The sequence below is a fragment of the Camelus dromedarius genome, chromosome 6, assembly GCF_036321535.1.
Source record: "Camelus dromedarius isolate mCamDro1 chromosome 6, mCamDro1.pat, whole genome shotgun sequence".
NCBI lineage: Eukaryota > Metazoa > Chordata > Mammalia > Artiodactyla > Camelidae > Camelus > Camelus dromedarius.
This window is the reverse complement of record NC_087441.1, coordinates 44338023-44361339: the sequence shown is the minus strand read 5'-3', so window position 1 is coordinate 44361339 and position 23317 is coordinate 44338023. Positions and strand designations below refer to the sequence as shown.

At 37.6% G+C, this 23317-nt stretch overlaps 1 protein-coding gene across 1 annotated transcript in view; it reads left to right on the top strand.

Annotated features, from left to right (window-relative positions):
* Positions 1–23317, top strand: part of FIG4 (FIG4 phosphoinositide 5-phosphatase) — a 124865-nt gene that overhangs the window by 22293 nt on the left and 79255 nt on the right. The window contains exons 3-10 of the mRNA XM_010989594.3: positions 306–429; positions 7372–7528; positions 10274–10324; positions 13363–13511; positions 16470–16598; positions 18889–18989; positions 20253–20415; positions 20850–20947. Of these exons, the coding sequence (XP_010987896.1) occupies positions 306–429; positions 7372–7528; positions 10274–10324; positions 13363–13511; positions 16470–16598; positions 18889–18989; positions 20253–20415; positions 20850–20947 (972 nt within the window). The remainder of the gene's footprint in view (positions 1–305; positions 430–7371; positions 7529–10273; positions 10325–13362; positions 13512–16469; positions 16599–18888; positions 18990–20252; positions 20416–20849; positions 20948–23317) is intronic.

Below are 23317 nucleotides of genomic sequence, written 5' to 3'. Positions count from 1 at the left end.
CATGCAATTTTAAGATGTTTAGAGGTTTTTTGAAATTTGTCTGTGGATCCCCTAAATCTCTGAATTTCTGGTTCAGAAGATGGGGTTTTGATACCCTCTTTTGGTACAGCAACCTGAGATCCAGTAACCACCCTTAATTACTAACGTGAAAGAATATGTTGGCTTTTTAAAATTGTAGCTTAGTCTTGCACTACTGTATACTTCTCTATGAAATAGCTGATTTTGTAGGTAAGTTTTTGTTATTAGGGGTAAATAATCAATCTAAAGTGAGCCCAACCTTACAGATTAAATCTGCTTATTTTTAGCATGTGTATACTCAACAAGAAGTGCGAGAACTTCTTGGCCGCTTGGATCTAGGAAACAGGACAAAGATGGGACAGAAAGGATCCTCCGGGTTATTTCGAGCTGTTTCAGCTTTTGGTGTTGTAGGTAAGAACTGTGCCTCCCTCTTGTGACCTCTTTTGTTTCCCACATGGATGACTTGAAGATAGTTTGCAAGGCTACATAGCATAAATGTGACCCATCCTCTGTGCCTTTTGTTGTTTAAAACTTCATCATTCGTCAATCAGATATCAGACAGCCTTTATACAGCATTTGTTGTGTGCTCAGCACTATGCTCAGTTTCATACGGGATACAAACAAATATAGCAATGGTTTGGACTTTTAGGAGTCAGCTGTCTAAAAAGTAAAAATTGGCTTGGACTGTAAACATCAGCTGGAAAATCAAATCCAGGTAAAACCGGCTTTTTAATTAGGAATTTCTCCCAAGGACATGCTGCAGCATAAAGTGTCATAACCCCCTTCTTTGAATGACAACTGCTGTCTTACTCACTAAGAAATTTTGTTCTCTAAGATCACAGACTATCAGGAACTTTGCTCTTTAAAATTACGTCAGTAAGAGAGAATATCCCCCTCTTGCCTGGATGATCTAAGTCATTTTGATGCCAAGAAGCAGTCTCGATTGACAGCTCCAACACAGAACTTGAGATAGGGGGTTTCTGGACACAGGAGTCCACAGCTGTGCTAACTTTACTGTTTTCAGAGAAACAAGACCCTGAGTCTACTTCACAGTCCAGACTTGCTTATCTCTTTACATACAGCCTTGCTTTGGTTTGAGCCTCTTTGTGTAAATTTTACCTAAACTCTTCCCCCAATCCTGTAGTAATTCCCTTTGCTGTATTTATTCATGAACAAATATAGAAATGGCCTCGGCCTTTAAGGACTCTGAGGTCCAGCTTGGGGGGCATCTGAGATGCCCCACTGTTTCTCTGGTGCGTTGTCCCTTGTGGTAGGGAGTTAATAAACCTGTCTTTGCTGTACCATGGATTTGTCCCAGGGGGTCTTAGGATAACTAGACTAAGGCGACAGAACCCAGTGCACAGGAAACAATCCCAAGACTGCAATTAAGAGCCAGGCTGTGTAGTAGAATTTAAATGGTATTGGAGATTATGTAAGAGGTAGATTGGCCGGGAAGGACTTCCTAGAGAAGATGAAACTCGGGCTGGACCCTGGAGGAGGAACAAGATTTGGATGGATGTGGGAAAGGGAGGAGAGAGCCCCAGGAGGGACGACAGCAGAGGCCTGAAGGTGCCCATGGGCCCTGGAATGCTTGCAAGTGGTTGGGTGAGCCCATATCGCCTGGGGCTCGGGCAGCCAAGCAGAGGGCAGTTGTATTTCACCCTCCCTGTTGACCGAGCCTCATTTCAAGTCTGTTTTTCTTTTTTTTTAAACACTTACAAAATTCTGTCTCCGCTTCTTAAACCTACTGGACTGCATGCAGTATTGACTGACTGGTGTCTATGGATGTTAACAAAATTAATGTGGACTGAACTATGCTGTATAGTTTCACATTCTTAGGTTCGTTTTTTTCTGATTAGCACTTTCTATTTGGTGACTCTATATTTGTTGAGACTTTGATTATATATATTCTGCCGTATTTGAAGTTTGCTTTCCTTGGGGTGATATAGCTCTTCATGCACAATCCCTTTAGGTCCATTTTGTGTCTTAGTCTGCTCCTGGGAAAGGTCTAGAGTGGTGGGTATGATGAGTTTCTTCTCCGTGGGACTGGCCCCTTCTCTGTACGTCAGTCTTGACAAATCCCTTGAGCTTTTGTGTTTAAATGGATAAGTGTTTGTGGGTGTGTGCATGGATGTGTATGTCATCTGAGTTCATGTGTTTAAATTCTGTACATTCCATATGTGTTAAATTCTACTTTGTGTTGCTTACATTTTAAACCAAAGGGAAAAAACCTGGAAATAAAACGTTAATACAGTAGGCTTAATTAGTTACTTAATAGGTTAAGATTACTCCCTGAAATGCAGATACTTTATACAACTTTTTAATGAAAATTTCCTAAAGTATAGGTAATATTGAATGCCTCATTAGCCAGGGTTAATTATTCCTTCCTTGATGATTAAATATAACAAAGTGAAGATCAGTTATTGGACTGTTTAATAATAGCTTCCCTTGGTGTTCTGGAGTCGTATTGGGCAGTTTCCTTTACATTAAATGGCCTCTCGATGCTGCACTGTTGTTTTTATGGTACATTAGTCATTCTTCATTGTTCTGGGCATATTTGCTTTCAGCAATATTCCTTGCTTCATTTTAAATATATTGATAACTAGGCTTGTAAAACCAAAGCTTTATTTTAATCAGTTGATAACCAAGTTTATTACTAGATATTCATCTTGTACACAAACATTTTAATAAACTTCGGATGAGGGCTGATTGCGTCTCCACGTTTCTCTTAGAGGTGGCGTTTTTAGGTGTTGTGGTAATTTTTTCTCTTGCAGTTAGAGGCCTCTCAGATTGGAGGCTGTACTTGAATGGTGAAGTCACTATAAGACTGGCTTACCAGCAAAGTGACACAGTGATGTACCATTTATTAATAAATAAGCATTTATTATTTTCATGGAAATGCACTTTATGTATTCTAGTTCAACCATGCAAATCAAGCTTAGAATCTTTGAAGAATAAATAGGGAGTTAATAAAAGCCTATAATTTGTCTAGTACTGACTTAGAAATAATGAGGGATACTGCAGAGCAAAATACAAAATGCTTATCTCTGAAAAATGTATACTCTGGTTGTCAAAATGAGTGTGTGAAAGGGCTAGAATGGTTATCTTCTGTTCTATGACTGAAATATTTTCTCCCTTAACTTTTTCAGCGTGCTTAATTTGTGCATAGTAATTTTGCTGGGATATTTGGACTGTTATAGACTGTAAATTAAATTAACCATTATAAGAATCTAGACCAGTGCTTCTCAACAATCTGTAGCAAAGGGCCAGATTTTTTTTCCACCAGTACGTCACAGACCGATACATGGTCCTGCTATGGTAACTTATCTGGTGCTTGGACTGCATTGCCCCAACCTAGTCTGTGCTCTGTCCACAGCGGGTTTGTTGATCATGAACTCAGATGTTGTGGCGATCCCAAGTTGCTCTCAAGTTTCTGAACCCTTATTTTCCGTTTGTTTACATGTCTCTTCATGGGCTGGTTCTGAAAGCTCGTGGACCATCACTGGTCCTTAGACATGGACTGATCCAGTCCTGTAGCTGCCTTGCCCATTTCTGAGCTGCTCCATCGTTATCTGGCAGCCAGCAGGAGGTTTGAGAAGCCACTGGATGGGATCATGAGCATCCCTCACAAGGTTGTTTCAGCTGGTCCTGGGTGCGTGGATGGAGTCGGTGGCTGGCGCCTGCAGTCCTTGCTACTTGCAGCTCTGTGAACATCCAGCCCCTTTTGATACATAGCCTCAGGTCTCTGTCCTCTTTCTGCCTACGTCACCTGTCAGAGGATACTCTTGTAAGCTGCCAGTGCACTGAAGGGGAGTGGTAGAGGAAACGTCATTGCAGCAGACTGAGATGGACTCAGTTGTTATATAAAGTCACACCCTTAAAAATAGATTGCAGATCCAAGATAATAAGGAAAACAACAATAAAGTGTGAGTCTCAGCCTAGTAAGGGAGCAATAGCTTTGGTGTCAGAGGGTCACTTGGGGCTCTTTTGGAAGTGTTTGATACTTCTCTGTCAGAGCACTGTTTTCCCTGAAGGCTTTTAAGACAGTGATTAGCTGACGTGGTGCCCCTCAGCAGGCTTCTGCCTCCTTCCCTGTTGGTGGGCTGGTGGGGTCCTCTCCCGCCACCAGAAGTCCATACCACCCCATGTCTCAGGCTGTCCTTTTTCACCTACTTTTTTTGGTGACCATCTCAAATGATACAGCCTTCTCTGCTTGGAGAGAGAGAAATCCCCTGTCATCTAGGCTTCTGGGAAGCTCTCAGAGAAATTGGTCTGAGATCAGAAGTACATAGAATAAAGACAAAAAACTTGTTCTGGTTTTCAGTGTGTTAAAAATAGGCTGACTCTTGACCGAGGTCTGTACCAAACTGAAGCCTTTTAACTGTTGCCTGTATTTGATAGGAACCTTTTAAAAAGGAGTGATGGTTCCAATTGGTGCTGAAAGAGAACAAGAAAATAATCTCATTTATAACATGCTGAAAGCGCTTGTGCTGGTAGAAAAGTCTCTTTTGTGCAGTATATTTACTTTATTAAAATTATTTATTTTATCCTGCATGTCCTTTTATAATCTAGAGCTAAAAACATAAAATTAAAATTTATTTGGAATGCAGGTTAAGAGAAATTATTAGAGAGTTTTAATGTATAAAACAGGAATAAAGGGGAAACGCTTTCATCTTGGAAATACTTATTACTTAAACCCAAAGAGATTCTCTTTTTGGGTGTTACGCTGTTTCCAAGACCTTTACTTTTGTACTTTTGTCGACTTTAGCCTTCTAAAAGGATAACTACTCCCTAACTAGCTTTTAATGAGATTGACATCAGCTTTTTTTCCTTCCTACCTTACATCCTGAGTTTTAGTCAGGGAACTTTTGGCTAGTCTCCAAGGAGAGGTGGGGAGGAGCATAAATGAACTTTTTTTTTTTTTGAAGTGCTTTGTGGATCTATAAAATATAAGTATTTTTCATTGTTTTAATAGCAGTAGCCTGGTTCCTAAAATCCTTGAGGTATCTTTCTCATATATTTTGGTTCATTTATGTTAATATATTAAATTTCTAATTTCCTTTTTTTGTCAGCTGAGAATAATCAGACACAGACAATTGGTATTTGCCAATTCTACAGTAAAAATGTATAGCGCCAAGATCCTAGCTCAGACTTTATAACACTCTGAGAGAGAGAGAGAGCGAGAGCGAGCGAGCGAGAGAGAGAGAGAGAGAGAGAGTGAGAGCGAGAGAGCGCATACCTACATTTACACACAAGAAAGTTAGTTTTGATAAATGGTTCTGTCATTTGTAAGAGTCTTGAGTTGGTTTTTCTTTCAGTGCCTTGAATATATAATCCCACAGCCTTCTGGTCTCTCCATTGTTTGTGATAGGAAGTCAGCTGTACATGACTGTGTCTGACTCACCCGGTGAGTGAGCTGGGGAGAGGGATCCTGTCTTCTTGACCAGTCGTGCTGGGGTAGAGCCTCCACTCTGCAAGTTGGAGTTGGGTAGAAGAAAAGAGCCCCTGATTTCAGATGTGCTTTCCTGGAATAGAGCTTCTGCAACACAGGCTGGAAGGGATGAGAAATGCTGGTGGCCTGCACCTCCTGAGCAGAAGCCGTGGCCCTGGACTGAGAGCTGGGGATGGAGAAGGGAGTACTGTCTTTTTGGTGACTCCTGCCCAGAGTAGATACTCTGTTGCATTGAATTGAGAGAGGTGTAGAAAGGAAGCAATTTATGGTTCAAATGCCACAGACTTGATGCTCTTTCCAAGATCTAGTAGATTTTCTTGAATAAATGTTTCTCTGTTTGCTGTATGCCATTAGAATTTCCAGAAACTTTCAATGTTTTAATGTTTTGTTTTTATAATTTTCACCAGTTATGGTTACTTCACTGGGGATAGGGTCTGCTGAGCCCCTCATGTAACCATTTCAGAAGTGTCCCCCTCCCTCTCCCCGCAACCACCAAGAGAGTTAGTTTTAACTCTCAAAGCAAAAGTTTTGGGAGCCAGAAAATGTTTCGCCAAGACTGTGCGGTAACTAGTATGTTGCTGAGAACTCAGAGCTACTGAACATAAAGACACACATTGGTCTTTCTTTAATCACCGGTTTAGAACACGTGCATCCCAATGATTTGACATAAAATGTAACTTTATAGCACTCTAGTATTCATACAAAGCTTAACTAGCAGAATTGATATTGGTGGAAGATTGAAGGAAGGATGTGCTGTTTGCTGGATATGCTGTTTTGTTTGCTCAGCCTCACCATTTTCCTGGGAACTGGCACCACCCCCCCAACCTAAGTCACCTAGTTATTGTATACTTGACTTTTAATGCACAGTGACTCTAGTCTTTGGCAACAGTTGGTTGGTCCAGGATTGGGTACCCAATCCGAACTGGGCCAATCTTAGTCCTTCCCTGGGAAATCTGGAATTGAACTTGATAAAGTTGTTTCTTCCCAGTGAAGCTTTTGAATGTAAAGCCTAGCTCTATCAGCATCTGTGTTTCTCACCACGTGACCCAGTGAGGTGCCTGGTCTGTGAAGGAAAAGCTGGTAGCACATGGTCAGAGAGGCATCTTGACTAGGTTTCTTTCTGAAGCTCAATCATACTGGTGCCCATTGGTGTCATGGAACACCTCAGTTTCCTTAATATGAATTCCTTTTTTAAAGAGCTGGCTCAAATTGAGTTTTACCACTAGTAATGAAGAGTCTATGAAGTTCTTCTTTTTGAGCAACATTTTTTGTTCCTGAGAACATTTATCTATTGGCTAATTTCTTTTTAAAAATGGGGAGAAGGGTCCATGATCAAACAGATCTAGGGAGATGCTTCATCTTTGTCCTCCATCAAAATTGACAGTGCATGTTAGCTTAGTACTATAAGTTTCTGAGAATTTATGTTTTTGTTTGACATACTTTTTACCTCTATCTATATAAAAAGCATAACATAAAATTACAATCTTAGCCATTTTAAAGTGTACAATACAGTAGTGTTAACTATGTGTACCTTGTTGTGCCAAAGATCTCCAGAACTTTTTCATTTTGCAGAACTGACACTCTCTCATCCATTGAACAATGCCCCTTAATCTTGTATATATTTTTGCTTCAAGTATCTCAGTCCTATTTGGAATGAGACTAAATGTAAAGGAGTGAATGAAACAAAATTGTTTGGAGTAATATTTTTAAATGAGATAAATGTCAGTCTAGATATTTTTGGAGAATAATTCTAAGACCACTGAAAATGTGTATGGCTATAAATCACAGAGAAGTAATCAAGTTGGAAATGTGTCAAAAGTCTTTTGCCTTCTAAACATGTATCTAAAAGCATTGCTAAGTTTAGGGACATTGTATGTATCTCCCCTTTTTTCATTGTGTAGGTTTTGTCAGGTTTCTAGAAGGCTATTATATCGTGTTAATAACTAAAAGGAGGAAGATGGCAGATATTGGAGGTCACGCAATATATAAGATTGAAGATACAAACATGATCTATATACCCAACGATTCTGTGCGGGTTACTCATCCTGATGAAGCTAGGTACGTATTGGTGGTAACTGCTAATTTTTTTTTTAATGTGGTAGACCAATTAGAAAACAAAATATAGTAAAAAATATTGTAAATGTTATGTTAAAAATGTAAAGTACTGGTTTGGGATGCTACAGCTTTTGTTCAAGGGCTGTTGAGAAACCTTCATTATAACAGTTGATTCGGGTGAGATCAGCAGTGGCTGCTAAAGCTGTTAGGGGAGAGGTTATTGCTGAAGAACAGATACTCAGACTCAACATACCATACTCCATCAGTATCTTTATTATTTACAAAGAGGAAAAAAATGACAAATGTGCTTAACCAAATGGTCAAACTTAGCATTGCCAATAATGAGACAAACCTGACATTATTTGCCTCTTGATTTGAAGCACTATGAAGGACACATGTTACTTGTGTCATTTTCTTGCTCAAAATGTTTAAGTTGAATCTAAACATGAGGAAATAACCAGACCAATCTGTATTGTGGGACATTCTGTAAGACAACTGGCCAGGATTCTTCAAAAATGTCAGTGTCATCACACATAGGAAGGGCCAGAGAGTTATTCTATATTTCAGCACAGACATGACAAAACGCAACACTTGAATTTCTGTTGGATCCTGGATGAAAACGTGTGTGCATTCACGTGTACACGCACACACACTAGAGAGAGCTACAAACGACTTTATTGGGACAGTTTGCATATGGACTGTATACTGGGTGATATTGGATGAGTATTAAATTTGAGGTGTGGTATTGTGGTTATTTCAGAGATTGTCCTTGTTCATAATAGATAAATACTAAAATATGACTGAAGTGTCATTATGTCTGCTACTTAATGTAGATAGTTTAGAGAAATAAAACGTACTTGTGTACCTAAAGAGAGGAAACATGTGTGTAAATTTAAGAAGAAAGATTTAACAGTGAATACTGGTAATGGACATACTGCTGTTCATTATACTGCTTTTTTTCCACCAATTCGTCTATAGATTTGAAACTTTAAAAAGTTTTTTTGGGATATCATCAGAGCTTTGGAACTGTGGGGAAAGGCTATTTAATTAATCAATAAATTGAAAGAGAAAGACTAGAATTGGTTTAATATTATAAAGGTTAAAATGGAACAAAGTTAGTCATGTTTATAAATTTTCAGGGAAGATAACAGTTTAGATTTTAAATACAATATGTCCATTTATAGTGTTCTTCTAGCTACATGAACCAAAACTTAAAGGTGGTATGGCTCTCTGGCTTAAGACCCTCTTAGATAGTGGTTTTCTGGACAGTTGTGACATTGTCTTTGATGATATTTGGAAGTAAGGTGGTTAAAAAAAATAATTTGTTTCAGATAATGATAAATAGAATTTATCAGATAAAGGGAACATTTGTTTTATGCTAACTTGAAAATATTGTATCTCTTGTAGCTTACAGGCAGGCATAGTATATTGATTAAAAGTGAGTCAGATATACCAATGCATATGAATCCAAGGGATGGAGAAAAGGTGAAGAGGTTTATGTTATTTATAAGCCCTATCTTTATGATTCTTTAGCCAAGAATAGTAAAACAAATTATTTTGTTCTATATAGTGATTTGACTATCTTTAAAGCGTAATTTATCTTATGATTAATGTTGTGTGGTAAGTGGACATTATCCAGAATAAGATACAACTATATTAAAAGCTTATTATAAGTAGACTGATGACTATTACTGGGTAAGTAAACTTTTAACATATTTATAAAACTGTGTAACCCAATAATGCATTTAAGTGAAAATATTTGGTAATTTTAGGAAATAAAATACTATGCATTTCATAATGTCAAGTGGAGGTTATCCCTGTAATGCATGGCTGTATTAACATTAGAAAATTTGCTGGAGCAATTCACCACATGGAAATATTGTTGGGAAAAATTATGATTATATTAATATTTATAGAAAATATATTTGACAAATCCAGTACACATTTGTGATCAATGTCTTTAAAAAGTTGAAATGAATATGAAAAAATGTTAACATTTGTTCATCCTATGTGGTAGGTAGATGGGTATTTTATTCTGTACCTTTTTTTTTTTTTCCAGTTTAAAAACCTTTCCAACTTAAAATGGTGACTCACAAACATTTTTGCTTGTTTTTGTTCCTCCCCTCTCCAACCTTAAAGCATTTATAAAGCACATTATGAAAATAAGAACAGTGTTTACTTCTATCTTGCCCAAAGTCTAGGTGCCCCATATTGTTAGGGCAAGACTTTCCCTCTGTAATAATCAGTGGTAAGGAAATGATCAAACTTGTAAAGTTAAGGGTCTCAGAAGCGATGATCAAGATACATAGAAATTGCTCCAGATGAAATTCCTTCTTCAGTTATGGATTGAATTCTCTAGTTTCAGTGAGTGTATTTACAAGTATTAATATGTGTGTGTGTGTATACATATTATGTTAACCTGTGAAAAATAATATTATTGTATGAATGCAATATGCTTTGATTTTTTGTTTTTAATCCCTAGTTTTATGAGATATGATTGACATACATCACTGTATAAATTTAAGTTGTTGAGCATAATGGCTTGACTTATATGTATTGTGAAATGATTACTGCAATAGGTTTAATTAGCATCTAGCATCTCAGATAGATACACCAAAAAGAAAAAAACATTTTTTCCCTTGTGATGAGAACTCCTACGATCTACTCTGTTAACAACTTCCATGTATATCATACAGCAGTGGTAACTGTAGTCATCATGTTGTTAACTATAGTCATCATTTTTTTTAGGTATCTACGAATATTTCAAAATGTGGACCTATCTAGCAATTTTTACTTTAGGTAAGTTTGAGCTTAGTTTTGTTCCCATGAGTCTCTTAAATGTTTATATTACTTTCCAGAGGGTTAAAAACAGAATCAGAGGACACAATACTACTTTGATTATTCTTTTTTTAAATAGCCAAATCTTATCATCTAAAATAATAAAAATACAGATATTTTCTCCTTTTAAAAATCTGATAGAGGGAAAGAGGGTGGGTAGGGACAGACTGGGAGTTTGAGATTTATAGATACTGACAGGTATATATAGAATAGATAAACAAGTTTATACTGTATAGCACAGGGAAAGATAGCCAAGATCTTGTAGTAGCTCACAGTGAAAAAGAATATGAAAATGAATATATGTATATTCATGTGCGACTGAAAAACTGCTATACCACCAGAAATTGATACAACATTGTAAACCGACTATAACTCAATAAAAAATCTGATATTTGAAGTTTTGAATGGATACATTTTTAAATTTATTTTTTTAATTTAAACTGAGTGTAGTTGATTTTTAATGTTAGTTTCAGTTGTATAGCAAAGTGATTCAGTTATACATATACATATACATATATGTACTTTTCAGATTCTTTTTGAATGGATAAATGATAATGATTTTCACTATAAAAATCATCTTTATTTTAGTTAGGATTTTAAATATTCTTATTTCATAATTTTGAATTATAAAAATGAAATCTTCATTCAGTCTTTATACAGAGTTGTAACAATTATACAGTTTAATTTTCAGTTAATAATCTAGCAAAATTAGGTAAAAATGAATTCAGAATAGGAAGAGCTACTGCAATACCAATGTACTACTATTTGCATTATAAATTAATAGTTTTCCCAGAGAGGAATGTGACATTAAGTATATATGAAAGTATATCTGAAGAAAATAAATGAGAGAAAATATTAATCCCTATTTGTAAAGAGATATTAATAGCTTCTTTATTTATGATGGCCCAAACAAAACCAACCAACCAACATGGGGACAACCAAAATATTGATAATTGAACAACAAGCAAATAAATTATAGCAGAGCAACATAATAGAGTATTATACCATCACTGACATGACCAGTATGTAGGCCAGGTAGATATAGAGCAATTTGCATTTCCCTGATGTGATGTTGAGCATCTTTTCATGCACTTTTGGGCCATTCACAGGATTTTGGAAAAGTGTCTAGTCAAGTAATTTGCCCATTTTAAAATCAGATTGTTCCCCTTTTTTTTGAGTTGTAAGAGTTCCTTGCATATAATAAATATTGACCCCTGTTAGATAAGATATTTTCTCACATTCCGTAAATTGCCTTTTTATTTTGCTGTTTGTTTTTCTGTGCAGAAGCTTTTTAGTTTGATGTATTTTCTGTTTATTTTTGCTTTGGTTGCTTGCACTTTTGGTGTCATAGCCAAAAAATCTTTGTAAGACTAACATTAAGGAGCTTTTCTCCTGGGTTTTTTTTTTTTTTTTTTTGGAGTAGTTTTAGTTTTGAGTTTTATGTTTAAGTCTTTAATCCATTTTGAGTTTATTTTTGTGAGTGGCATACAGGGGTCCAATTTCATTCTTCTGCAGGTTGTTATCCAGTTTTCCCAGCACAATTTATTGAAGAGACTGTTCTTTCCCCATTCGTCTTTTTGGCTTCCTTGTCAACTTTAGTTGACTGTATATGAGTGGCTTATTTCTGGGCTCTCAATTCTGTTTCATTGGTCTAGGTGTCTTTGTTTATGCCAGTAAAATATTGTTTTAAATGTTACAGCTTTGTAATAAAGTTTGATAGGAAATGTAATGCCTCCAGCTATGTTCTTTGTTAAGATTTCTTTGGCTGCTAGGGGTCTTTTGTGGTTCCAAATGAATTTTAGAATTGTTTTTTCTATTTCTGTGAAAAATGTCACTAGAATTTTGATGGGGATTGCATTGAATCTGTAGATGGCTTTGGTATGGTATGGTATTTAAACATTGGTGAATACCACTTGTTTTGGACTTGTAAACAATATTAATTCTTCTGTTCCATGATCACTGGGTCTCTTTCCATTTACTTGTCTTATTCAATTTATTCCATCAGTGTCTTACAATTTTTAGTGTACAGATCTTTTACTTCCTTGGTTAAATTATTCCTAAGTATTTTTTATGCTCTTATAAATGGGATTGAAAAACCAACTTCTTAATACAGTTTTTAATCCCTGTTGAGGTTAGATGCTAGTAAAAATAATGGCTCTATCAAGCAAATATGGTAAAATTGAATTTCATTGATGAAATCAATTTCAATCAACATATTAATAAATTAAGGAAGAAATGATAATTAAAATAATATATGTAAATCACCAGACTAAATTGTACCCACCTTAAAACATGTTTAAAATACTTTAAAATGTGTATAAACCTAACTAATTCTAGATACCTTCTGAAATTATGTGCTAAAAATATAGCTAGAGATACTTCCAAAAATTATTAATTTTGTGGAATCAAAATTGTAAAGGATTTCTTTTGGCCTAAAGGTCAAATTCGCACAGACATAATTTTGGATGGCTGTTATTCTCCTCAAACATGTTTCACTGCAATCACTTGTGTTACTTGCTTATTTGTATTTTATTACTAAGTTAGTTATGGTACCACCATTAATAATTAATAGAATTATTTCCATTCATAGGTAAACTAGAGTACAGACCATGAACGGATGTTGCAGTAGATGTTGTAACATTTACTGTCCTCCATTCAGATACATGTGAGAGTGTGACCCCTTTGTACAGGACCATGAACTTAGATTAATTTCAGTGTGAAGCAAAAAAAAAAAAAAGCAAATCAATGACTGTAGGTTAGTCACATTGTATTGTGTATTTCTAGTTATGCAAATGCCTAAATCATGCAGTGACTTTTAAATTTCCAATTATACTCATGGTTTACTGTGTTTTACAGTGCTTGTTTAAACAACACTGCTTCCAAGAGAAGTAACAGGTGCTAAGTATTTTAGTTCATAGATTTTATTTCGTTCTGGGAGCCAGGACTATGAAATATATTTTGCTATTCTAATTCTTATTAAGTTTCTGTTCTGTTCTCAGTTACAGCTATGATTTGTCCCACTCACTTCAATATAACCTCACTGTCTTGCGAATGCCCCTGGAGATGTTAAAGTCAGAAACAACCCAGAGCCGCCAGGAGAGCTTTGACATCTTTGAAGATGAAGGATTAATTACACAGGGTGGAAGCGGTAGGTAGTTTTTAGCACATCTAAAATACGTTAATGTGGCATCCATGAAACAGCATCTCATTAAATTTATTCACATTTCCCGCATGTTTCTCCATCCTTCTTTGCTCTTTGTCATTACATGAGGTTGTTTCAGATACATGAACTCGACCAATTCATTTTTATAGAGATCATCACCAGATAGTTGATTTCATAGTGGGCCAGCCAAAAAATTGTATGCTGACATTTTCTACCAAATTTCATGTACTTTTTATGGAATACATTCAGCTCTGTGAATGGAGAATTTTGTTTTTAAACATTGGAGAATACACACCACCACCTTATTTTCCTCCATAGAGACCAATTCCATCTAGGCTGAGTTTTAGACAAAAGTTACCATGAGTTGCCTGTTGTGTCCTAGATATTTGCATATAATATCACTAATCCTCATAAAAGCTCTGCTCAAAAGATATAATGCTACTTTTAAAGAAATAAAGAGTGAGTAGGAAATTGAGGCCTAGAGATTAAGATCACAGGGCCACTGTCCAGAGGAACCCTTGTGGCAAGTCAGAGGCTGTTCTGACTTTGGTCCCAGCTTGACCTGCTGGTCCCTCACAGGCCCTGCTTCTGTCAGGACCACTATGGGATTACTGCAGGACCTCTATGAGACTAGTATGCGGTGCCCCGAGAGATCTGGGACTAGCCAGTCACACAACAGGATCGGTAACTTCTATCCCTCGATTTGGGGGTTGGCCTAGAGCTCTAAAGCCAGAGACATTGTTAGAGTGAATGTTGTGAAGGAATTGTTTCAAGCTTAAAGTTAGGGCAGTTTAGCTGAATTGAACTTACTCTGGCTACATGAAAAATCAGTAGTGTCCTTGGGCATCTTCCCCAGTGCAGCTTATATCATAGTGATGGAGATGTGGGTGCAGAGGTGGAATGTAAGTTCCAGAAGGTTTGTCTTTGAGGGACACTCGAGAAGAGGCTGTGCTCTGTTAGCATTTTGCCAAAGGCTCTGGTCTACTTTAAGAAGACTGAAACTGTTACTAACTGAATGCCCTCTGTTATGGCCTTTGACTCTTGTTAGTCTATTAGATTGACTATTATGTGAGCTAAAGCCAAACCCAGTGCACCTTCCCTACCCCAAACATCTGGATCACAGACATTTGCCATGGTTCACACATTTGAATTGTAACCTGTGCTACTAGAGACAGGTGGAGGGAGGGCAAGATAATGTGTGGCTGAATATGCGTCTCATCATTTCTTCTAAATATCACACTTACTAACAGAAAAGCTAAAAGTATTATGAAATTTGCACTATGTGTCATCTCACATTTGAATTTGAATATCTGTGCTGGGATCTGAATTAAGCCTCTGAAAGCCACTTAATTTTTTTTTACTATCTGTAGAGCAATTCTATTTGATAAATACGAATAACTGTGTGTTAGGTTCTCATAGCTGCTGTAGCAAATTACCACAAACTCAGTGGCTTAACACTATACAAATTTATTATCTTACAGAAGTCAGAAGTCCAAAATAGGTCTCAGAGAACTAAAATTAGAGTGTCGGCAGGGTTGAGTTTCTTAAGACCCTAGGGAAAAGTCCATTTTCTCGCCCTCCCCATCTTCAAAGCCAGCAGCGGCCCGGCCGAGGCATTTTCCCACATTACACCACGCTGACACTCACACTCCTCTTTCCCTCATGATGACCCTCTGATTATGTTGGGACCACTTGGGCAATCCAGAATAGTCTCCCCATCTCAAGGTCATCTGTTCAGCAACCTTACTTTTGCAACTTTAATTCCTCCTTGTCATGTGCCATAACATATTCCCAGGTTCTGGGGATTAGGACCTAGACATCTTTTTTGGAGGGGAGGGCTGCCTTATTCCCCTACTACACAGGAGAAACTGCAGGAAAGAGAGTGAGGGTAGAAGGTACGGGGGTAGGTAAAAAAGGAAAATGATACATATTTTTTAAAGTCTCTGCTGTGTCAGGCAGTGTATTTGTCACGTTGCATGTATTATTTTATTTAATCTGATCAATATTTCTCAGGTGAGTAGTACAATCACTTTACAATTTAGAAAGTTGAGGTTCAGAGATACTGAGTAACTTGCCAAAGGTCACAGAGCTGATACGTGGCAAAGACAGGACTCCAATCCATTTCTGTATTATTCATGCTCTGTGTAATGGCAGTGAAAGGGCAGAGAAAGTTTAGTTTTTAAGACTAAAACCAAAGTGTATTTGTTGGAATATATAAACACTACTAACATATGTGTTTTGAGAAGAAAAATAATATTGATTGCCTTCTATCCAGAACTGTTACAATCTTTTAAACCATTATCTTAGAAGTACACTTACTTCTTATTGCGTACTTACTATGAGTTTTGTAAAACTCATTGATATTTAATAATTTTATTTGGATTTGCTGAAGTCATGTTTGATGAAATTAACTTCTTCATATAGAAGGCTTGATGTAATAAAACTCCTGCTGTGGAAGTATCATGAAGCACCAGGCTTGTTCTGAGCACTTTATGTGCATTACCCGCTTCTTTCATCTTGACAGCAGCCACATGGTGCAGGTACAGTTGAGGAAACTCGGGCACTGAGACAGTAACAAACACTCTTGGTCACACTCGTCACCCGGCTGATGAGGCAGAACCAGGATTAGGACTCTGACCTCAGAGAGATGCTCCCAGTCACTGTCTCTGAGCCTTATTCATATCTTTGTATGTGTGTCCTTAATTTCCTTGTTGTTTCCCCTTCTCTTAGGAAAACTCCCACAAGTCAGAAAATGTGTTTATTCTTTAACTTTGTACAGAATCAGCACAGTGTTCTGGGCGACAGGATGAATTTTATCCACTGAAAATGACCATGCTGTTAATCAGGCATCTTACTGTGAAGTTAAAAACAAAAAGAGTAAGAACTTAAAAATGAATGTCAACCAATTTTCTTATCTTTCTTATACCACCGTTTATTTTTCAGGTGTATTTGGGATCTGTAGTGAGCCTTACATGAAGTATGTGTGGAACGGTGAACTTCTGGATATAATCAAAAATACTGTGCATCGTGACTGGCTGTTGTATATTATTCATGGGTTCTGTGGACAGTCAAGTATCCTTTTTTTTTTTAAAAAAAATTAAGATACATATTATTAAACATGCTGTGCCAATTTGTAGAAAGCTATGTATGAATTATAAGATTATAATTATCCATGCACCCAACAGGAAAATTTACCCATGATTCCATGTAGCTGAAATACAGAGGAATGCAGATCTGTTGTATATAGACAGATAAGTACCGAGGAAGAAAATGCTGTGTGCATAGGGAGTAATATAGGTAGTAAGTCTCATTCTTACCTGAGAGAAGGAGCAGAATCACTGGCAGGTGGGGAGGATGGGGCAGGCTCATGGGAAAAGTCATACTTCGTCTGGCAATAGTCAGAAGGCAGGCCTTGGCAGCAAGATCATGGGTTGGGGAAGCACAAGGGTGTAGAGGTGGAAAAGTTGATGGGACTGTACTTTCGGTTTGTATATATAACCTCTGGAAGGTATGGTTTGGGAAGGAGTTTGGTTAGGGGAAGTCAGACTGCCAGTGACCGTCCTGCTTTGATGGTCAGACTAAGGACTTTCAGTTTGCTGTTAGGACTTGTGAAAGTTTTTTTTTCAAGAGGGTAACCTACAAAGTAGTACTTAGGAAACTTAAGTTGGTAGCTTTTTCAAGCTGGATTCAATAAAATGAGGCTAGAACAAGGGACATGAATTAGGGAAAGACGGTAGTGGTCCAGGCATACTGTAGTGAAGGTCTGGATTGGGAAGGGGCATAATAGAGTAAGTAGAAGTAGGCTGAAGCCTTGGGTTAAGCTGATGAGTTCAATTTTATATTTTTGTTCTTTAATTTCTAACTGTGTTAAAACCTTTCAAGAATGTGCTGTCATGTTAGGAGGCTTAGGAAGGCAGTGCATGCTTTCTAGAAGTGCTATTTAGGTTTTTTTCTGTCCCTTTTTGAGATCATGTAGGGCATTTGTGCACATGGCATGCTTTCTAGTTGACACGCTTCCTTGGGTCTTAGGATTTTTAAGACCTAGAGTGAAAACTTGAAAGGAGTGGTTGTTGTGAGACCATGAAGTGGGTGACTGTGATTAACCAGTATTATGCTTTCTTGCACCAGAACATTTGGGAGACGTGGAATCAAGGGGTGCAGCTGGAGAGGGCAGCCTCGAGGACAGCCCGTGCTGCCTTCTTTGTGGCAAGTGAGGGAGAGGAGAGGCTAGATGAAGACACAGAAGAGTTTTGGAATGAAGATGAGTGAGATTTATGTTGAGATTACTTGAAATGGCTCATTACTTTATAATCATTTTCCACCAATGAGTGATAATATCTGCTTGATCATTCTCTGAATAATGAGATTCGGCCCTGAATTACTTTTTCTGTTTCCAAAAGTAGAATCTACCTGGAAAACACAAGGTTTTCACCACCAAGGACACTAAAAAGAAAGTGCTACAGTGTCTAAAGGTAGTTTCTAAAAGGTGGTTTTAAACTGTTTTGTATTTAAACTGTTTTGTGTTTATCAAGCACTAACTCAGAACTTAGCATATATTAAGCACAATAAATGTCTTCTTTTTTTTTAATAGTGAATAGCGCCACAGATTATAATTTTGAAGCTCATTAGTTGAAATGATGAATCCAGTTTCCTAGTTATCAAGCACTTAATGAATTCTGGAAGTCTATACAATGATAAAAGTAATTGCTATTTATTGAACATTCACCGCAGGCCAGGCACTAGTTTTGCACACATGACCTATCCTAGTCTTCACAACCACCTAGTAAAATTGGTTACTTTTTTAGTACTTATGCCATTTTACAGAAGATGAAATTGAGGCTCAGAGAGATAGATAAGGTTACATAATAAACTGTATGTTGGTTAAACAGGTTCCAGTGTTCATTTTTTGCAGTTAGGTGACAAATATGGATTGCTTCAGGGTATTATACTAACTCCATTCCCTCAGTTATCTGTTGCTTCATAGTTTAAACACCTGGTTAAGTGACATGCTTTCTTTGACAGGTATATGATCCCTGAAGACTAAGGAAGGATTCATTGTACCCGTTTACATCCTTTAGTTGGCTACAAGGAGGGACCAGGTCTTCCCTTGGCCAATAACCCTACGCCTGGTTACCATTTCCTCTGAAATTTATGGAAACCACTCCTTAGGGAGGTCCATTTTTGCCTTAATGCCTGCATAATTCAGAAGAACAGGTAGACATGATGCTGTTCCATTCTTGGTGGAGCTTTTTGGTGTTCTTCAACCCACTGGACAAGATGTGTATAAATATATATTTAAGGTATAATGATTCTCTTGGTGTGACAGTCATGAATGTGAAACAGCTTTAACTTGATTTCCAAGAGCTGTTGATTTATGGACGACCAGTGTATGTCACTTTAATAGCTAGAAGATCCAGTAAGTTTGCTGGGACCCGTTTTCTCAAGAGAGGTGCAAACTGTGAGGTAAGATGGAAAAACAACAGCGTTGCTGGCATCTTAACTTTTGCATCAGCTTTGCTGACAGATGAAGCAAAGTGGAATTTTAGAAAGTGGAATTTCTTAGTTTGGGACATTATCAAGAGAATAATGAATTCTCTAGAGTATCTGAAACTTGTGAGAAATATGACTAATGTACAGATGTTCTGAAAAATCCGCTATCTTAGAGTTATGCAATTGCCTTGGGGAGTTATGAAATGTCTGATGGTTTGGAAGATGAGCCATTTCTGCAATATATGAAAAAATATAGTGCATACTTATTGTAGAGACTGAAATAGCAAAGCACCTCCCCCCAAGGAATAAATGGAGAGAGGAGCACTGGTTGTCGGAAATGCATTCTTGGTAAGACTGAGTAGAGCAAGGCATGAGAAACCCCTTACCCTCTTCCCTCTGCGTTAGCTTGGCTCAAGGCAGACTCCTTACTCTGCTCACCCCTGGGAAGTAACAACAACAAAAATTCATCTGTCCTGTCAGTCATGTGATCTCCTCTGAGTGTTCCATCTCTGTTTGCAATAGGTGACTTGAGTCTTAGGCAGATGTGTGATTGAGTAGACAGATTGAGTGAGATACTGGGTTTTGATTCTGCCTTAAAATAGCAACATTTGTTCTTAAAATTATATCAACAGTGAAAATAGTTATAACTGGTGCTTTAAAGAAAATCAGAATTTTGTAGATCTACTATTTGCTTTTGGATATGCCAAGGATAATTAAACAAGCATGCTATTGGTGCCTCTAAAATGATTCTTTGTCATATCCTTGTATACTACCTTAAGTAAACCTACCTTAAGACTTTTTTTTCCTTCTATCCATCAGACATTTTATTTGAACCTCACTCTTTCTTTTGTCCTTTCATTCCTCCTTGTTCTTCAGAATTGAATGTTTATATTCCACAGATCTTCCTAACCTCCTGTCTAACTTCATGTGATTGTTTTTCTTTTCTTTCCTTCTCTGCCATTTATATCACCCAACCTATTCTCTAGCTATTACTTATACTACTAGCCATTTAATTTGATTTTTTCCTAGTCTATTCTCTGCTATTTTTAATTGCCTTCCTTTATTGCATTTTAATGATTTTCTTTTTTTTGATATGCACATTGAATATTGATCAATATTTACCTCTTTTAAAACATTCTAAGAATAGGGACTATATTTTTGTTGTGTACTTGAAATTTTTTTCCATTAAAAAATTCTGAGAACATAAAATATCTTTAAATGTATCTTTCTTTCCAGGGTGATGTTGCAAATGAAGTGGAAACTGAACAAATACTCTGCGATGCTTCAGTCATGTCTTTTACTGCAGGAAGTTACTCTTCTTATGTGCAAGTTAGAGGATCAGTTCCCTTATACTGGTCTCAGGACATTTCAACTATGATGCCTAAGCCACCTATTACATGTGCGTGAAACAGTCTTTTTAATAATAACTCTTCTCTACCCACGTTCAGAGATAATGAACTATTGTCACAGAAAACTCATAAATGCTTCGATGTTAACAATATTTTAGTCCTGAAAAGCAGATCATTTAGAAGAGGGATTGCTGTTACTTTTATGCAGAAACTTTATATTTTTTTTGAGTTTTGGCTGCTAGTAAATTATTTACACATAGCATATAAATATAATTATTTGTGTTTAGAAATGTAAGAATCATTCAAATTCAGTAAATACATGAACAATGACTGATACACTGGAAAGGAATTTGAGATGTGAATTTACCAGAAGAGTGGAATTGCATTCCTTTAAACATTAAAAAGCAAAACAAAACTCTGTACTTCTTTTATCGTGGCTTTATAATTTTCATTCTGGTATTGATTCATTTTTTTTTCCCCACAGTGGATCAGGCAGATCCATTTGCCCACGTGGCCGCCCTTCACTTTGACCAGATGCTTCAGAGGTTTGGCTCCCCCATCATCATCTTGAATTTGGTGAAGGTATGACGTGCTCATCTGTTTGGCTGTGAAATGCAGTCTCACTGGACAACCTGCTCCTCAGCACACGGGTTTAACAAGCCTGCTCTACCTCTCCCCAGAAGAGAGACTTGTAAACTTGTCACTGTGAGGGCTCACTGTGTCTACACTGTCTGAGACACTGTCCTTTGGCCTCAGATTCCCTGTGGCCTCTTCCCTGTACCTGGGAGAATCTGAGGTGTATTTCCAAGGGAAGAGAGTGATGAGTGTGCCAGTCTCCTGATTTCCTTGGGCAGACTGGGGATGGGTGGAATTCTGCCTTAGTTTCCAAGATGGCTTTGAGAAGGAAGCATGGAGATCGAACAGCCAAAGCCTAGCCTTGGTGCAGTCACTTCCCTGGACACTCCAGAGGACCTGCTGGGCAGGTGAATACTCAGTAGTAGGATCTAAATGCTAGATTCAGAAATTGGAGTGCAGTTGTGGCTCAGGAATCAGGTGGACAGAGTGGTGGCCTGGCCTCTTAGTTCTGTGCTTCCTTGTCAGAGTCCACTGTCTGGTCAGCGTGCCTTTGTATGAGTAGACACTCAGGTCAGAGGCCTGGGATGGGGGCAGGGAGACCAGATAAGACATGGTGTCTGTGTCTGTTGCAATCAAAGGAATTGAAAGAATCTCAATCAGGAAACCCCGAGAGTATGAAAAGCAAGAGTTTTCGTATGTTATGGTTGTAGCCGACCATCTAGTATCATCAGAGATTATTCTGAGACGTTGGTTAAGAAATATAACTCCATTTAATTAAAAACCAAGGAATCCGGTGTCCATTTAGTCCATCGTTTAACAGGCACTTTTGAAGGTTTCCTTTGTGCCAAGGCAATTATAGAAACCATCCCTGCTGTCCCAGAGGGCATAACGTAATGAGGCCAGGATTGGGAAGGGGCATAATAGGTCAAGTAGAAGTAGGCTGAGCCTTGGGTTAAGCTGATGAGTTCAATTTTATAAATATTTTTGTTCTTTAATTTAATTTCTGTGTTAAAACCTTTCAAGAATGTGCTGTTATGTTAGGAGGCTTAGGAAGGCAGTGCATGCTTTCTAGAAGTGCTGTTTAGGTTTTTTCTGTCCCTTTGTGAGATCATGTAGGGCGTTTGTGCACGTGGCATGCTTTCTAGTTGACACGCTCCCTTGAGTCTTAGGATTTTTAAGACCTAGAGTGAAAACTTGAAAGGAGTGGTTGTTGTGAGACCATGAAGTGGGTGACTGTGATTAACCAGTATTATGCTTTCTTGCACCAGAACATTTGGGAGACGTGGAATCAAGGGGTGCAGCTGGAGAGGGCAGCCTCGAGGACGGCCCGTGCTGCCTTCTTTGTGGCAAGTGAGGGAGAGGAGAGGCTAGATGAAGACACAGAGAAGTTTTGGAATGAAGATGTGTGAGATTTATGTTCTACACTTGAAATGGCTCATTACTTTATAATCATTTTCCACCAATGCGTGGTATTATCTGCACGCGGAGAGGTATAAAACACAGGAGGGAAAAGGGATGACCAGGGACATCATGTGCTTATGAAAGGAGGAAAGGAGGAAATCTGAAACACGGAGGGAGAAATTACTTTAACAGGAGGACAGCGAATAGTAAGGGTGTAGGGGTGTGTGTGTTTTAAATCAAGAGTTTGGAGAAACATGTTCTGAAAGTGGCCTAGCTCACGGGAGGAGGAGCGTAGGGAGGAGGCAGAGCTGTGAGGCAGGCAGCTTCATTTCTTCCTTTGTTGCTCCTTGGTTTATGAAATTATTGCATCCTATCAAGGATTGACTTCATAAAATAAATCATTCAGATATTAGATACATCATTTTCCAGACCTTTGTTCTCATTAATTCAGAAGTTTCATTTCCACATCTCTCTCCCTGTCAACTCAGAATGCTACGAGGTGATAGATGGCTGGATAATCTGTACCCTTAGCCTAGAATTGAACAGCTGTAAGAGACGTAATTGAAAAATTCAAGTAGGAAATCTCTAATGATGAAAACTGTCATCTAGTAAATGTATAGAAATAAGATATTGTTAGTATAAAAATAAATTATTGCTAAAGCACTAAATTTTAAGGCTATCACTAGAATATAAACATCGACCTTAATTAGTGAATTTTTCCATGTTTTGCAGAGTCCTTATAGTGTGGTTAAAAGCTATGGTTAAATGGAGATTGAGTCTATGATGTTTGAAATAATTCTCTATTAAATATGCAGATTCAAAATGTAGTATCAGACACGTGGTTGTAAAGTGTTCCTGCCTAGATTTCTCAAATGTTCATTTATTTTTTAATATTTAAAGGCCAGTCAGTGGATTTAGAAAAGTGCCCATGCATATTGTTCCATTGTCATAAAAATTCTGGCAATAACTAGAAGA